The sequence below is a fragment of the Gadus macrocephalus genome, chromosome 9, assembly GCF_031168955.1.
Source record: "Gadus macrocephalus chromosome 9, ASM3116895v1".
NCBI classification, from domain to species: domain Eukaryota; kingdom Metazoa; phylum Chordata; class Actinopteri; order Gadiformes; family Gadidae; genus Gadus; species Gadus macrocephalus.
This window is the reverse complement of record NC_082390.1, coordinates 19,060,351-19,071,296: the sequence shown is the minus strand read 5'-3', so window position 1 is coordinate 19,071,296 and position 10,946 is coordinate 19,060,351. Positions and strand designations below refer to the sequence as shown.

Genomic DNA, 10,946 nt, shown 5'->3' with positions numbered 1-10,946 from the left:
TCCTAACACCTGTCCTCTCTCACACCCCACGCAATACTCGCTGTGGATTGACTTTGACCAGCCCTGACGTTACCTTTCTCTCTTTTTTTTTCTCCAACTGTTCCATTAAGCAGGATTTATGGTTCCCTTGGAGTTCACTGCTCCATTAACTTTGGGGAAATGCCAACAGCTTGTGTGGCCTGGGTGTGTGTGTAGGTGTGTGTGTGTGTGTGTGTGTGTGTGTGTGTGTGTGTGTGTGTGTGTGTGTATGTGTGTGTGTGTGTGTGTGTGTGCGTGCGTGCCTGTGTTTGGTGTGTGTGTGTGTGTGTGTGTGTGTGTGTGTGTGTGTGCGTGTGTGTGTGTGTTTTTGTATGGGTACGTGTGTTTGTCTGTATGTGTGTGTGTCCATCCTGTTGTCTATATGTCCCTACGTGTGTGTGTGTTGATGGTGATAAAGTAACAATATACTATTCTTATAATGTTTTCCGGGTTTTGAACTCGATGTTTTCATGACAACGTTGATCAAATACGGCATTTCTGACAAGCCACAGAAGGCCGGCTCGGCTCCCGCTGTCGGTATCACGTGGGAAATTCGATTTATTGATCCAGAACAAAAACGCACAAGGACGGTTTACCCAGCAATGACAATATGCATAGATGACTTCATTCAATGGACCACAGACAAACATCTTACCTCTCATTGGTGGACCGAGCCGTCTGCAATGGGCTGGAATGCCATGATAACAGGAGCCAGATATCGTATCTGGTGAATACTAATGTGGAACAAAGCCTCACTTTGGGGGGGGGGGGGGGGTCGTTTCACAGTGCCTGCCTCCCAGTTGATTTCATGCTCCGTTGCCGTGTTTATGAAGTTTGTTGCCGCGGCCCCCCGATTGATTTCATTGATCGTTGCCTTTAACGGCCCACCTAGCATCCAGTGGGCGCTACATACGCACCATGAACCTGTTGCTGTGCGCCGGCGGTTGCATCACGCTCTTCCCCTTCTTCTGGGGGAGTAGCTGAGGAGTGGCGGCGGCGGGGGGGCCCCTCTTTGAGGAGCCTGCCACGGGCCCCCGGGGGGGCCGCCTGCGTGGGGCTTTTATCTCAAAGCTGTGACACCAAGTCCTCTTGTTTTATTTATAAGTCGTCAGGCTGGGGGAGGGGGGGGGGCTGTTACAGTACACAGCGTCACAAAAGACCTCATTAGACAAAGAGCATATTGCAAACGAACCGCGAACGATTACAAAACAAACGGTCTGATTGTGTCATTGTCAGTATCGTGCGGGAAATGCAATGGTGTCTCCCCAGCTGGATGAACAACCACTCCAACAATGCCTCCCCAATTAAAACAGCCTGGTATAAACATTTGCAGGAAACAAAACCCTAATTCCCGTCAACAGTGCAATATTATCCTAGTTAAGTCTGAACCGATAATGTTAAGCTATGCGTGGCAGAATATGTATAATTATTATTGCTTTGATAGCTCATTTGTTCATTCTGCTGTTAACAGATCATTGCTACAGCACCCGTCAACGTTAATACGTCCAATTTCCAATTACGTAAATATCATCCAAATGTCTATTACAGGTGGCTTTGGTGTGTGTCGCATAATTATGTAGCAAGGTCCATTGCTCCACTCAGCCTAGGTGACTTTTACTGGGCTCCTCCAGACAAGGACGCAGGGCGGCGGGGTTGAGAGTCTATTGGACGGCTTGCAGACGATGATGCATGACGCTGGTGCTCCATGTTGCCATGCAGGTGATCTCTCTCCCTGAGTGTATGTGGGCTGATGGCTGGTTTAACCTGTGCACATTGATTTCTCAAAGCACACAACAGGTGTGCAGCCTCCCCCAGCCCCAGAGACCCATCAGTCTTACCTGGGTCAGGTGAGCCATCATCCACACACACTCCACATCCCCCCTTAACCACGATGGTGCCAGTCGGAAACAATTATCCACTTGGACCAAATCCCAATTGTGAACGTGTTTGTAACGTGTTTTGTGTCTAACAGAGGAATCCCTACTATGCGTTTCTTCTCAAGATTTCTTCCTTGCTAATTCAAGGGAGTTTTTTCTTGCCCATGTGGGGGCTTGGGTAAAGGGGGGTGTCATAAATATTTGGCCTGTTAAGCCCTTTGAGACTGTAATGGTGATTAAGGGCTATACAAACAAAATTGAATTGAATTGAATTGAATTCAGCAGTTGAGATTTAACTTAATTCCATTACATCAGAAAAGTATCAGAACCAATCCATGTAGCATTTGTTTATGATTATTCATTTTAGTGTGTGGTGTGGTCCTTTTAAATCCATTTAAATAAGTAAGGGATAATGCCCGACGAGGTGTCCATTATCAGGAATTATGGGACGATGCGGAGGCCTTAGAACCGTCCGACACGCAGCGGAGGACAGTTGCCTCCGTGAAGTCCAGTCCAAGAAAATAATTTAAGACCATTCATTTATATTTTCATGCATTTTACAATGCGAATATAAAGTTTTTCAAAAGCCATAACTTAGTTTCCCTGGTAACGCCTGAAGGTTTGACTAACACCTGGAACAATCATTACCCTCCCGTAAGTTTCTTATGCAACGGAAACGTTGCTCACTCCTCCAGTAAATAAGACGGACCTTAGCTACGACTTGGCAACGGGAGGTATTCTAGTCCGCTCAGCTATGAGCCAGAGAGCTAACGTTATGCATTGTACATATTTATAATTCGAAATTAGTCCCAGCCTTTATACCACATTTACTCTAGAGTCTATAGCATATTAACGCCTTGTCGGATTACAGTTTAATTTATTTTTCACAATTTCAAAATTGTGTTTTCTGATTACATGTTTTCTGATTACAGTTTAATGCATTTTTCAAAATATACCAGCTCTCGTTTTGAAGGCTGAACAGACAATTTGACTGGATTGGACTGTGTCCAATTTGACTTAGCAGGTGTCCGTATATCAGGGGTTAATGCACACCCTGCAGCCAATCAGAATCGAGTATTCCTCCAGACCGGGGTATAATTACAAATAATACATCAATAATTATTAACTACAATAGAAAATACAATTAATGAATCAAAGGAAAATGATTTAAATGTAAACTGAACCACTGAACGTGGTTAGTATCAGTCCTTCAGAAGTATAGTCGTCGCTGTGAGGTCGATGGTGGGCCACAGCCACAGGGGCCCTCAAGGTGGCCCTCAAGGTGGCTCTCAAGGTGGCCCTCAAGGTGCGCTCACGGTGGCCCTCACGGCCCCTGCGATGAGGGGCTGGGGGGGCTTTCGGTGCCGTCCTTGGGTGTAGCACCCGGTGGAACTGGGAGCACATTAACAGCCGCTCTCACATTCTCGCGGCGCACCTGCAATCTCCCCCATGTTTAACCCTGGACTTCATTGTGGTGTAGCAGTGATTACAGGCGCTCCTGGGGGACATTGATTGTCCTGCTCCTTCCAGGCAAGCCCCACACAATGCTGACGAATGAACTCACGGCCCTGCCAAGTCCAATTAACTGTCAGTGCCGCATCGACGAGCGCCTTGGTTTGTTGAGACTGAAGAAAAACAAACTTTTAATCAAATTTGCCTCGGGGCCCTCGGGGTATCTGGGGTTGCGTTTTGCATTCTGTTGTGCTCCATGCTCTTGAGTCTTGCCTGCAGTGAGCCCCCCCCCCCCCCCCCCGCCCTCTCTGGGGGGACTTTCCCTGTTCTGCGGTTCACACTGAGGTGCAAGCACAAACAGCTCGGGGGGTATGTTCAGCGGCCCCCCTGAACAGGGCCGGAGCTGGTGTTTTTACCTCCTAACATCAATAGTGTGTGTCGCATCAACAGCTTGTCTCCATGAAGTATATGGAGACGTCGTCCACCGAGTGGGTGGGTGGGTGGGTGGGGGGGGGGGGGGGGGGGGGTGGAGCTGCAGTCCACTATGCTGTCATGAGTCCGGATGCTTTGTACTCCGTGTACACGTCGGTGTCTTGAATTGTCTCTAAGTGACTTTGGCCACCGGATCAATACAGGCTACTGCTATGTTTTGTAAAACCATGTTTTTCTTTCTGAAGCTTTGCCAACCCTACAAATAACCTCTGCTGATTCCACCAAGGTCAGGATAAACAACCAAGTTCTTGTCTATTAGGCTAATGCAGACATTAAAAGACAAGGAATTAAATTAGACCCGTATCTTCTGTCACAGAGGGATGACAAAGTGGAAGGACATAACACAAGTCGACCCTATCTCTCCTGTTTGGTCTATTAAGTGGAACAAAGAGATATAGCCCATGATCTGGCTTTTGGCGAAAGGGCATCTCCAAGATAAGAATCAAAGCATATTTTAAAAGGAAATGCAATCGCCGCCAGACACACGGATGCGCTCAAGAGAGACCCAGTCTGCCTCCTGTCTGGCAGACCTCTTCAGTCTAAGCCGTGGTGCGTGAGGAACACAAGGTCATACGTGGTCAAGTGTAGAGTGTTTGTATTGGTCGGGGTTATAAAATTCAACACCCATCCCCCAACACCAACCCCATTGCAGGCGCTGGTTTAGTGAAGCCCACACTGACGCGGCAGCAGAGCTTGATGAAAGCCCATCATGTCCTGCAGCACGCAGCTCATTAAGACTTTTCAATCGAGTTCAGATGGATAAAAGATAAAAAAAAATGGAGGGAAAAAGTGCTGACTTACTTTTTCAGTCGCACGCACATCCTCAAAGTAATGACTTTCTCCTGAGAAATTAGATTTGCTAAAGAGACTTGGCACCCTGATATTCTGTCAGCCTCTCACTTTTAAAACATCAGCCCTGGCATTAGGATTCTGGAACCGGCTTCCATTTTAAGCGTAGACATACTGTTGTATGAATGACAAAATCGCCCTTCACCACCAAACAAGAAGTTGGTTGGGCTTCACGGATCAATATCACCGTGGCTTGCCCTGACTCGGAAAGCAGCCTTCTAAATGGAGAATTCCTGTTTTTTTGCTTCCATTTGTCAAAAGCAAGACCAAAAAAATGTGCTTTATTACAAGGTAATTATATTTAGCTCTGCTGTAGCACATGGTAAAGGTCATGATGTAAATGTAACACAAGGTTGTGTGTGAAGTTCTACGACAACCACTCTTTTGCACAATTGGATATACTGTGCTATGCTGCCGTGTGTTTTGTTGTAATTTGAGTGTTCGATTTTAAATATTCCCTCTTTCATGCTGTTTTCATTCGTTTATTGCTTAAACACAGCCATCAATAGTAGAAAGCTCCCCTCCCCCTCTCTCTCTCTCTCTCTCTCTCTCTCTCTCTCTCTCTCTCTCTCTCTCTCTCTCTCTCTCTCTCTCTCTCTCTCTCTCTCTCTCTCTCTCCGTTTCTCTCAATCTCAGACACACACACACGCACACACACACACACACACACACACACATAATGTGCACAAACTCAATCGTGCCCACTCACAGAAGCGTGCGGGCCCGTGTCTGTCTCCGTGTCGTTTATATTTCAGTCTTGATTTTGACTTTGAGGGTTGCTCTTGCGGACGGTGAGTTTCGGAGAAAGGGCAGAATAGCAAACAGTCATCTACACCAGACGCCTTCCCCCCACCTGGGAGAGGTGCGTGTGTGCGTCTGGAGACGTTCTAATGGAAGCGGCCGCAGCGTAAACATGACAGGTTGGTTTGTTTACACATCATCAACAGAGAGGCGGCCCACGGAGCTGGCGGTTCACTCTTGAACACCACCCATCTGCCCCGCCTCAGATCACCATCCCCCAGGATGGATCCGCCACGAGAGGCATTCCAGTCACTGGGTCTGCAGAATGCACACACACACATCTAAGGGGCTGTGGTCCCGAAGAGAGAGAGTCCAGTTAGGGAGAGCTCGGCTGTGGTATTTCTTCCCTCATTTAAAACTGCCCCCCCTTTCGGCGGGCTGTAACGGCGGTCAGGTGGGAACCTGCTGAGAAGATTTATGGCTTTTTGATGAGGATTTGCATAATATCAGATACTTAAAAAGCAATTATCAGTGTAATGGCCCACGAGTGGTGTGTGTGTATGTGTGCGTGTTTGAGTGTGTGTGTGTGTGTGTGTGTGTGTGTGTGTGTGTGTGTGTGTGTGTGTGTGTGTGTGTGTGTGTGTGTGTGTGTGTGTGTGTGTGTGTATGTATGTACGTGTATGTGTGTGTGTGTGTGTGTGTGTGTGTGTGTGCATGTGCATTTGAGCGTGTGAATATAAGGTGTAGGTTGCTTATTTCTGAAGCCAATAAAGTGTGATTGTTATCTTACTATAATAATGCTATTACTAGCAGGAAATCTATTTGAGAGCATGTCGTCTCTCTCTCCTCTTCTATAGATAACCTACATTCTGCCTTAGGTACAATATTAACCTTTCCTTAATATTATCCATCTCTTCTCGATAACTGGGTTTATCAGTTTCCCAGCTAAATGAAGTGTGAGATTTGATAGTAGTGAACGACGTCTCTGTGGGTTCTCTGTAGGAACCAGGTGCAGCTCAAGTCAAGCCCCATTAAGCACCAGACAAACGATTGAATGTGTACAGTAAAGACTGATGCTGAGGGCCCACAGCTGGTACACCGAGACTTTTACCTTGTTTAGATTTAATATTTCTCCAAGGTGATAACCTTGAAGTCATCATGACACACGCCTCTTCACTCATGCATGTATTTGGTTTGGAGGGAAATATTGGCTCATGAATAAAGCAGCCATCCACATGTGTATCGATTATGTAAACACATCTATTGACGCTGGGAGTAGTTAATAGTGGTTATTCATTAATATAAGTGGATGGCGAAAATCATTGAACGCAAGGGTCATGAAAAGCTTGATCCTCAGAGAGTTTTCATTGTGTTCGTAGTTTTAGAAAGTCCTGCCTTTAGATTTAAAATTTAATTAAGTCATGGCAGGTACACGTTGTCATGCTGGTGACTTTAAAACACGCTTCTTTCGTACGCCCTAGGAGTAACTATGGTAGCATCGGGCAGAAACCTGAGGCGGCTGACAACCATTATCTCCCTGGCTGTTTATGAACCCAAGCGTTAATTGGAAAATGCCTGTCATTAGTTGAGTTGTCTCAAAGAACTTGTAAATAGAGCGGGGAAACACTCGACTGGACGTTTCCACCTGCCTCCACCGCCGTCGCACATCTAATTGGCAAAGTGGAGCAGAATGAAATATATTTATCGCTTTGAACTTTTTTCGGGGGTGCGTGGGGGGAGAGGATTGCACAGAGGGGCCTAAATGAAGACCCACTGTCTTGGCCCTAGCACCACTTAAGGCCAGCCCAACTTGGTCATTATATGACTGAGCATTAATCCCTTAGACACCCCGCACCCATTTCCTATTGACCACCGCTTTCCCTTAGCACATCCTTCTTCAATCTAATTAGAATTAATAATTGAAAATAGGAAATCAATGGGTGCAAATTAGGAGTGGTAGGGGTTGCCTCTATCGAACGGACATCGTCTTTTGTGCATCACTTGTCGCCCGTCTCTGACCTGCACCCGTGTGTCTCTGTCTGTTATGTTGGTTCACGCCTGAGCTGCGGCCCACATGTTGTTGTGCTCAGGCAGTGGGAGGGACGGCTTCCTAAAGAGCCTGAATCACTCTCCTAGTATACCGTGGGGCTGCCCCATGCCAGAGACATAAAGGGCTTGTGTGTTGCGTTGTTTTCCTCTGCACAACGGGACGAAGGGTGAATTATTAATTGGTAGGGGTATTGGGCTGTGGAACAATTTGCTGACCCACGCATAAAGCTGAGCCAGGCAGAGGGGGCGGGGGGGGGGGACGACGACTCTGATGCTCCTGCTGCTTTCCTGAGCCGAGGCACCGACATGTCAGCCGCAGCTGGGCTCCTGCTTTACTGCCGTCGCCGCGACCCGCGCAGGCCTTTGTTAGATTGAGCCCCTGTTCCGCCAACGACGAGAAGTCACTTCACACTTTATTGCTTGTTGAGGACTCGCAGCGCCAGGGCCCCGGACACTTTGAGGTGTACCCGGGTTAGGGAGGGGGCTGCAGAGAAGCCCTGCCAGCGGCCGGACGCACGCTGGACCGGGATCGACCGGCCACTGCAGCACACAGAGGAATGAGCAGATATTCAGGTGTTCTCTGGATGGACGGCCAGCACAGCGCTCTAATGGGTGCTGCGTGGTCCTGATCTACTTTGCCTGACTCTGTGCTTCAGAAATAATGAGAACGGGTGCATCTTGTTGCATCCGTGTCAAATTATGCGACGGTAGAGTGCAGAGGAATCTGCATTGAGTAAATTAGACCCAAAAGCTATCCAAGGGATAGATTGTGTGTGTGTCTGTTTGTGTGTGTGTGTGTGTGTTTGTTTGTGGGTCTTTGTGTGGGTTTGTGTGTATGTGTTTTGTTTGTGTTTTTGTGTGTGTGCGTGTGTCTGTGTGTGTGCGTCCGTGTCCTTGCCTTTGTGTGTATGTTTGTTTGTGTGTGTATGTGTGTGTTTTTGAGTTTATGTGTGTGTGTTTGTGTGTGTGTCTATGCCTATGTGTGTGTGCGTTGCTGTGTGTGTGTGTGTGTGTGTGTGTGTGTGTGTGTGTGTGTGTGTGCAGGCGGGTATGCTAAAGGAGTGGGTGCGATGGTATGTGTGTGTGTGTGCCTGTGTGTGTGTGTGTGTGTGTGTGTGTGTGTGTGTGTGTGTGTGTGTGTCTGTGTGTGTGTGTGTGCAGGTGGGCGTTCTAGGTGAGTGTGTGCGTTGGTGAACGTCCATGCGTGTGTTGTTGTTTGTGTGAGCATGCGTTTGTGTAGGCAGGCGTGCTTGGTGAGTAGGTGTGTTTGCTGTGTGTGTGTGTGTGTGTCACAGGGCGAGTGGGTGCGTCGGTGTGTGTGTGTGTGTGTGTGTCACAGGGCGAGTGGGTGCGTCGGTGTGTGTGTGTGTGTGTGTGTGTCACAGGGCGAGTGCAGCCCGGTGTGGCTGCTTCCCCAGGGAAGGTGAACATGCGGGGTATCAGATAAGATGAATTGGGGCCAGCCCAGCGACACGCCCCACAGCCAAGGCTGTAGCGCGCTGTTATTCCAATTTAGCAGGAAGGCTCCCATGGCTATTGGCAGGCCCGCTCCACTCTGAGGTGTATTTGTCAAGCTCATAGGCATGTCGCAACAATGTTAACCTCTTGTGCCTCATCGATTAGAGAAGTGTTTTCTACCTTTGGTACTACTGGTGCTGCGTGGGTATCGTGTTCTTGAAAATACTAATGTACAATTCTAAAAAGAACCTCATAGGTCGTTGAAAATAACTAAATTATAAATATTGTATATAGTAAATATAATATTATGGCTGGTTATTATTTCAAAACGTGAGTTGCGTCGTGCATCCCATCATGTCATCGTTTGCCATTGTAATGTGTGCTGTTGCTGTCTTGCATTAATCTGTGTTTTCCTGCGGGACATGGCCTTCTTGCAGTGGTGACTGTGACTAAAGGGGCTGCAGCAACCCTTTGCTCAGCCACTCCATGTGCATTCATCTATCTTTATCCTTGCTTATGAGTTGGACCACGAAAGGTCTTGGTTGACTCTTTAGTGGTAAACCTAAAGCCATGAGATGAGAGTGAGACAGTATCGTGAAGGGTGGCGGTTTAGGTCTAGCGCTGGAAGGAGTTAAACTCTCAACACACAGCATTCGTCTGTTTTCCTCCAGTCCGTTATGCAACCCAGTCGGACTCTGAGAGCATGCGTCTGCCACAGTGAGCCGGCGCCGGGCTGAATGTGCAGAGTGTTGATACAAGCCTCTGTTGAACGCCCTTCATAAAGCATTACCCCTTCGTACTGGTCTCTCTGAGCCAACTCACAGAGAACAGTACGAAGCTGTTCTTCCATTAAATTCTTACAAATTGCTGAATGATTTGCTTCCATTCATGAAGTCTGTGAGGGGAGGGAGAGAACGAGGATGATAATAATAGAGTTGTAGTTGTTTCTGTGCCAGACTCGAGTCAGACCCCGTGAAGGCTTCAGAAGACAAGGGGGCGACCATCACACTATGCTGCTCTGCTGCCCAAAGGGGACATTTTACAAGGAAACTCGTCCCCCCCCTTTTTGCCAGGTTTTACTTAAAGGTTGGGTATGGTATTCTCTTTTTTGGCCATTTTTGCAAAATGACTTATCATAACCCACTTACAGCCACTGAGTTAGAAGTACTAACATGAAAATTAAACAAATCAATCATCTGTGGAACGGGCAGGGCTCGAAAAACTCCAGCCAATGATTTCCAGACCCACCGAGTGGCATTGGACAGTAAGTACGTCAATCAACGGTCGTACTGCACTCCCCCGCTCCCCGCGCGTGACCCCTTCGTGCACGTACTCAAAGCTCGTGACCCAGAGCAAGCTTCTGTTTGTTGTTATCCTGCAGTAGCTACTGGAGCTGGCTAACTAGCTAATGGCTCGCTCTCGCGCATCTGTGTTCGCTCGTGCATGATTGCGCGTCCATGTACTTGGAATGGGTGGAGTCAGAGTCAGCGTTGAAGGAGAGGGGGTAGGACCATTTGAGTTGTGTGTTTTAAAAATCTGCTGGCTTTTCTCAAATCCCATACCCCACCTTTAATGTAGTAGTCCATCATACGTATTCTCCCCATCACAAAGAGCAGGTAACCTGGCAAACAGAAGGTTGCTGGTTTGATCCCTGGCTCCTCCTAGCGAAGGGTCGAGGAGTCCCTGAGCACCTAACCAACCGCTCCTGACGAGCTGGCTCCTGACGAGCTGGCTCCTGACGAGCTGGCTCCTGACGAGCTGGCTCCCGACGAGCTGGCTCCTGACGAGCTGGCTGCTGACGACTTCACTTGCGCGGTGCACAGTGATGTCGTGTGGGAATATAACTATGATTGGGTACATTTATGCCAGTAATTGTTTGGCAATTTGGTAATTGAGTGGCTGGTTACGGAAGCTTTATTTGAATGCCGTCCATATGTATTTTAGTTTGGTTAATTGGTCTGATGGAAGTCTCTGAGTGTTTTTCTTCCTATCATCACGTTCAGCCCTCTG

At 47.8% G+C, this 10,946-nt stretch overlaps 1 protein-coding gene across 1 annotated transcript in view; it reads left to right on the top strand.

The window, feature by feature from the left end:
- The first annotated feature begins 3,134 nt into the window (after positions 1-3,134).
- The window catches only part of megf11 (multiple EGF-like-domains 11), a 19,522-nt gene continuing 11,710 nt past the window's right edge, over positions 3,135-10,946 (top strand). Inside the window, exons 1-2 of the mRNA XM_060061600.1 lie at positions 3,135-3,256; positions 3,376-3,509. Of these exons, the coding sequence (XP_059917583.1) occupies positions 3,135-3,256; positions 3,376-3,509 (256 nt within the window). The remainder of the gene's footprint in view (positions 3,257-3,375; positions 3,510-10,946) is intronic.